Source organism: Lolium rigidum, chromosome 6, assembly GCF_022539505.1.
Source record: "Lolium rigidum isolate FL_2022 chromosome 6, APGP_CSIRO_Lrig_0.1, whole genome shotgun sequence".
NCBI lineage: Eukaryota > Viridiplantae > Streptophyta > Magnoliopsida > Poales > Poaceae > Lolium > Lolium rigidum.
Window position 1 is genome coordinate 272529087 of NC_061513.1, and position 7349 is coordinate 272536435.

The window sequence follows — 7349 nt, forward strand, 5'->3', positions numbered from 1 at the left end:
GAAGCGGGTAAGGATGTCACCGTCCATGGTGGCGCCTATGGGTATCGTATTCTTCGTTGGAGGCGATGGTGGGGGCGTCTCTCGCTTCATTGTTTCCAGGGGAAACCTCTGATCTGGGGGAGGTTACCACTGACGGCGACGGCCGTGCGCGTCGTAGCACTTGTTGGAGGCGTTATGGGGGCCTCCTGGATCAGATAATGGCGACACCTACGTCTTCACCCCCGTGGGGGTATCATCTTTGGAGATATTCATCAGCTAGACATACATGTGGAAGCTTGGTGGTTGGGTGTCGGTCTCCGCATGTTTATCGCGTGGAGACCAAGATGGAGCGACGTGTCCTCTACCATCTGCAACGATAAGTTTCGGCAGCATGGTGCAATGGGGTCTCGACGGCTAGCGTGTGACAATGGACGCGCGCAGGGAGGTGGCACTATCTGGCATCGTGGTCGACGGTAGGAGCAACAAAGTTATGCAGATATTTACCATGAAGAATATTCGGCGGTTTGATGGAGGTGACGGCTTCTGTAGCGTGCACGTGAGGTACTCGCTAAGAGTCTGCTCTATCGGATGAGCGCTCCTGTTTCGTTTAGAGGGTGTATCGGGGTATGCGATGTTTCCAGTTCCAAGTTGACAAGGGGTTTTTGCGTTTTCAAGACACAAAGCGCTATTGGCATGACTTTCACTCATTGCCGGGTATGTATGTGTTGTGTGCTGGATTTCGATTTTTTATATATGATCTTGGTCACACTTTTGTTAAATAAAATGGTAAAAAAGGTCAAACACTCACATATACGTGCATGCATTCACGCCTATGAACGCACACGCGCATACCCTACCCCTATGAGCACCTTCGAAGACTGAGCCGGTGGATCGGATTTTGAAATTGACGAAGTCACCACATACGCCTCCCTGTCGACGGGAACATCGCCTCCCACTGAAAGAATATTCCGTCTTTATAAGACATACATATGTCAAATCTGAAATTTAAACTCTGGTGGGATGGTGACCACCCTCCTAACCACCCAACTTCAGGTTGGTTCTCATATATATAGCATAGCCTCCATTTTGAAAAAGAAGTTTATGTTCTTCATTGAGTTCATTTCAGGAAACAGATGTTAACATTTATGCTGCCATAGCCAAACTCCCCAGCTAACATATATGCCGCCACTTTCAGACACAGCCATAGTACAATAACATTCAGTTCGAAACAGTTATTCTCAATCAAGCATGCCCAAATACGCACTTCCGTTGATCTCCCTACTTTAGCTAGTACTACGTACACAACTGTAGCCGCATGTTGCGTTTGGACATAATTCAATACTCCATCCGTTGACTAATACTATAAGACATTCTAGCTTTTAGTAGATTTATCTATTTACTCTAACTTTAGTGTGTAGATTTACTCATCATAGTGTGTGCATATAGTAGTTTATTTTAAAGTGTCTAAAATACCTTATATTTGTAAACAAAGGAAGTAGTATCTAGTGTGTGGTGTTCTTATATAGCTAGGCATATTTGCCAGGGGGCAAGCACATCATTCCCCCCCCCCCCCCCCCCCCGGCACTTATCCGCACACACCACCACACCACGCGCCTCGATCTCCCATTTAAACCACGGCAGACGCCACGCACCCATGTCCTTCCCCCTTTTCGATCCTCTCTTACCTGCTGCTCCATGAAAAGCATCTTCGAGCAATCGAGCTAGCTAGTTAGCACCTGTTCTGCATGCACTCTTAAACCGCTTCTTCTTCATTTCGCGGCATTTCTGTAATTCTATTCAGACCAGACCGGCTTCTGAGATCTAGCTATAGCTTGATTGATTTGTGTCTGTGTGAGAGATTGACATGGAGGCAAAGGCGCAAGGTGGGAAGAGAAGCAGGACGAATGGTGGCAGCGGCACCATGACGGTGGACAGGAAGGAAGTGGAGAGGGAGAGAAGGCAACACATGAAAGAGCTGTGTGCACAGCTCGTCTTCTTAATCCCAAAAGAACACTGCCCCTCAACTGTAAGCACTCCTGAACGTAATCTGTCCCCTTAATTACATTCTCATATTTTTATAACAAAATTAAGAGTACCCCATTTTATTCCCGTACGTTAAACAAAATATCGTAATTAAGGTGTGCAAGTGAGTTCTACTGCCATCTAATTTTCATGCAGTGTACCATATATACGTATGTTACATGCCTTTTTTTTGTATATCCTTTGTGAGGGGGAAACTACCAAATTAGCGCATAGTATCTATATCATGTTTCTAAACCCTATGTCCAGATTTCCATAATGTAAAAGTACTAAAAGATAGCCAAGTCGAATCTGCTGCCCCAGCAATTGTTGGCCTCACCTATTTCATTTTTCTGTCATATTCTGAATAGCCACATATGTTTTTAGGAAATACCCTAGGTCATGTTTGCAATGCAGATATTTTTGGAAGCTGGCAAGAACTATATGCTTCGTGTTCCAAAATTACTGCTTTAAATTGGGACGTCTACAAATAACATAATGTATATGATATTGTTTCATGAGCCGTGTTCATGAGAGGGGATGACTTGTGTGACTGTAACTTCGAAAAATAGTTAGCTCATAGTGTAATGATGAAAGTAAATAGGCTAACATTGACATTGTAAACTCCTCATACTTGATAACAAGTTTGAGAATACCTAAATGATACATGGTGAAAAAATGTTACACTAGGAATCTAAAATGGATGAAACACTTCATGCTTGTCGGTGGAGCAACATCACCAATGACGGGCTTTGGTGATCAGGGCGTCAGTGGTGACTTTTCTATAAAATCTGAGTCACTTGTGATAATCACTTCTGACGGGCCATGGCCAATTGCAATACTTCTCACGGCCGGAGTTGTTATGTCCATCAACAAAGGATTCCTTTTCTTGTAGCAAAACAAATTAATATCGCGTAGTATACTAGTACAGAGCGCCCAATAGATGGAGTAAATTGCATGTAGTGATAAATAAAGCCAGAAGGTAGAATGATGTGTATGCAACAATGCACAAAACCGAGTACATAGATGTAAAGACCCTTGGCCGAAACCATTATCTATTGAGACCCTCTGTGATCGAGTAGGTGAACATTAGAATTTTAAAATTCACAAGGTTAATTATGTGAGATGAAATAATTGCACATTATTCTGCTCTGAAATATAAGTTATAAATCTGTTATCGTGCATATTGCTCTTAATTCTATGGCAACGTGAAATGTTTACCGTAGGATACATTGTCCCTGCTGGGCAGCCTGGACGAAGCAACAACGTACATCAACAAGCTTAAGGAGAGGGTGGACGAGCTACACCAAAGGAGAAGCTTTGCACAGGCCGAGGCTAGGCTAAGAGGAGGAGCTTGCAGTTGCGTCTCGACGCTCATGAATTGTGGCACAGGATCTAAGTTAGAAAGTGTGAAAGCCGAGAAAGCATCCATGGCGCCAGTAGTGGAGGTGCGATACCACGTCGATTCAAGCATGGAGGTGTTTCTCATATGTAGCACTGAGAGGTCGATCAAGCTCCACGAGGTCATCACCATCCTCGAGGAAGAAGGGGCGGAAGTTGTCAACGCCAACCATTCCGTGGCAGGACATAAAATCTTCTACACCATACACTCTCGGGTATGTAGGAACATGTGCGCACAGATATCCTATCAAACATTCTCTGTTGAATCTATACAATATTGCACACATCTTTATAGTTCGACTCATATTTCTACACGCTAGAAAAGTACAGTAAGAATTAAAATACACATATTATTTGAGAAAAAACTAATAATTCTTTTTCCAGTATTACTTGTCAAAATCTAGGAATATTGACATTAGGCTCTCTAGAATTTTAAGTATTTACAAAAGTATCTAATATGAAAAGAGCAGCTAGTCAATGCTTTTAGCAAGTAGAATGACACACTTCTTGTACACACACTTGATCTATCTTTTAATGCACTGATGAACCTTAAAAAGAAACGTTTGAATATGCTATAAATTATGCTCCAAAACGACATACATTGATTGACTAATTGGACAAACTTATTTGAGTTTCCTGTTAATTTTAGCAATTGGAATATATTAAACTGAATATCGAACCCTATATCCACTCTCGAGTATGATTTAATGGTAAATAAATAAGTAAAAGATACACGAAGGAATTAAAAGAGTGGTGCATGTGTGTGCATGTACGTGAGAATGTGGAACCGTGGATTCTTCTCAATGTAGCAAGAGACACAAGATTGGGGAAAATCTAAAATTTTGAAATTGACTATAGATACACAAATGCCTTAGATTGTGTTACATGATCTTTAATGTAAAAGTATATGGTTAATATGAGGTCTTTAAAGATACTCAAATTGATGAGATCAGAATGAGAATCTGGAGCTCTATATAGGGATTTAAGGAGAATTTCCCTTTTCCATCCATCGAGTATGGTTTCTCTTCATTCTAAAATATAAGGTCTTGAAGTAAATAAAAGAAAATTAACCTTCTTCATGAACATTTTCTCTCTCGTTTATAGTTAATTTTCTCTACATTATATTTCAAGTCATATTCTACATTATTTTCTTCTTGTTTTCGAATAAATTTATGAAACGTGTCAAATGGACCTAGACTGTTATGTACTTTTATTAAATTGTATCAGTTAATTTTAGATCTAACTGTTAAAATAAATTAGTACATGTGGATTAACTTGGTGCCTCTATTAAACATCCGTATTGATAGTTAATTTTCTCTACATTATATGTCAGGTCATATTCTACATTATTTTCTTCTTGTTTTAGAATAAATTTATGAAATGTGTCAAAACGGACCTAGACTGTTACGTACTTTTATTAAATTGTATCCGCTAATTTTAGATCTAACTGTTAAAATAAATTAGTACATGTGGATTAACATGGTGTCTCTATTAAACATCTGTATTTTGCTTTTAGTATATAATAGATAGGTTTTTAATCAACGATCAGCTTAGAGCCAGCTTACATGGGAGGTCGCTTCTAAGTAGTCTCCAATATATAAACGTGTCAAATGAAACTAGACTGTTGCGTACTTTTATTAAATCATATCCATTAATTTTAGATCTAACTGTTAAAATAAATTAGTACATGTGGATTAACGTGGTGCCTGTATTAAATATCTGTATTTTGCTTTTAGTATATAATAGATAATAATATTATTGCTTGCCTCAACCGGCATTTTTTTTTTCTTGTTTTAGATTTGTTTGCATATCAATTTTTACATGATGAAGCACAGTAATATGTAAAATCCTCCTGTTCCATCTTAAATTAAAAAAAGTCGTGTATCTAGTTTTGCATAAAATTAGCATGCATAATTAATTTCCTCAGTGTGAACTGTGCAGGCCTTCAGCTCAAGAATTGGCATAGATGATTCAAGGGTCGCTGAAAGACTGAGAGCATTGGTATGATATGAAATCAATTTATATGCATTATTATACATTACAAAAAGCAATATATGAAACATTTTACGGGCATAGACGATGTTTAGCTAGTTATTGACTGCAAGGGGGGTCGAACAGCCTAGCTAACATCTTCTCTCACAACGTGATCATTATAGAAAAATAATACTTATGTAATAATATTTCTTCAAGTTTGGCTGACACAGCTTGTATGTGCTGGAGTTTATTTCTTGGAAAGGAAAATTTTACTTTTACAATTATGTAATGATAACTAATTGAAAAACCAGCCAGAGCTTAGACTACTCATAGTGGGAGTAACTAAGGTAGTAACATATATAGAGCTACATGCATTGCCAACTAGGCAAATTGATGACATGACATGATATTAAATGAAGAAACAGATGGTTGTGGTAACTAGCTATGTTACTATAATATCACACTTTTGTTGACGTCAGAAACCCCCTGGCGGGCAGAGACGGTCAGCACGGTAGAGCCGGGAACAACTAGGGCTGCGGCTGGCCCCAGTCCCTCAGAGCGACGGCCCGCAAAGCCTCCTGGTCGCACGTCCGATGTTTATCACAAGGGCGTGCCACCTGACCTATACCCGGTCAGGAAGGTGTGGATGATGCCTCGCTTAGTTTCCTGCAGGGCACACACGTAAACGTTAAATACGAGCCTCGATCGGCTCTCAGGTTATCCTGTGAATCGGCTCAAAGAGCCGATTCACCCATGATTCAGACGGGGTGTCCGAATATATGGTGGTCCTGCTTAATCAAGATGAAGCTGATGAGATCTACGACGATTTAGGGTTTTCACCGCATAATCGGATCATCCTACTCACGATTGGGCCTCGCGCTCGCGCACGGTGACCGTAAGCCGATCCTAGAGAGGGCCAAAAAACCAACACGAGGTTGATCATCGGAACGTCCTTTCTAGGGCTAGCAAACGCCACCCTACACGCCGCTGTATCCTCCAACCCTTTGTAAGGCCTAACTATTGCGGATGTTAAACTAATCCTTGATGAAACAAGGAGCAACCGTAACGGATCAAATCTACTAAACTATGATCAAGCGGGGTGCCGCCCCTACACCTAAGATAGGTGTAAGGGCGGCTAGACATGCAAGGGTTGCACTACGAAAGCATGTAATTCGAAGAACGATGCTAACCCTAACATGTCTAAGATAACTACGTTGCTCGCCATCAAAAAGGCTTCAGTACGAGCAACGCATGAACAACGTGGGCAGGCTTGTGCTGCCTAGATCGCAAGATGCGATCTAGGCAGCATGGTGCTTACCGGTAGAAACCCTCGAGACGAAGGAGTTGGCGATGCGCCGAGATTTGTTTGTGGTTGAACATTGGTTGTTGTTTATTCCATAAACCCTAGGTACATATTTATAGTCCAGGGGACTTTCTAATGTGGGCGTGCACTAAACCGTGCACGGGTAAAACTCTAACTTCCAAACTAAGATGCGATCTAATATGTTACAGATACACGGGCAATTTAGCCCAACTTTGCATGTAAGGGACGATTCACATATTTCTTCCATGTATATTCTTCGAGTCCATCTTGATCGCAGCCCACCTGTAACAACCCAAAAATTTCAAAACAAACAAAATGAATTTCCCTAGTTCCAAATTTTGGAACCAACAAAAACTTTTATTAAAATAAGATTGATACATATAGATCTGATTTAAATCTTGTGTTTTGTCATGATGAGTGTTATTATGCTTATGTGCTAAACCCTAAAACCCTAAAGTGATCAAGTGAAGATCACCAACCCAATAAAATAAAAGAGAAAGAAATCAAATAAGAAAGAGGCATATGTGCCTATGGCTATTTTTATAAAACTTTACCCTAAGCCTTTCTACTTTGCTTAGAGGTTGGAAAATCTTCATACATCTTACCTAGTACCTATCAAACCAATTCCAAATGATTCCCAAAGAAATTAAAA

At 40.3% G+C, this 7349-nt stretch overlaps 1 protein-coding gene across 1 annotated transcript; it reads left to right on the forward strand.

Annotated features, from left to right (window-relative positions):
- Nucleotides 1-406: 406 nt before the first annotated feature.
- On the forward strand, nt 407-5444 carry LOC124664152 (transcription factor bHLH168-like). Its single transcript, XM_047201734.1, has 4 exons — nt 407-553; nt 1838-2005; nt 3225-3614; nt 5341-5444. The coding sequence occupies exons 1-4, from the start codon at nt 407-409 to the stop codon at nt 5404-5406; spliced, it is 771 nt and encodes a 256-aa protein (XP_047057690.1). The 3' UTR covers nt 5407-5444.
- The last annotated feature ends 1905 nt before the right edge of the window (nt 5445-7349 follow it).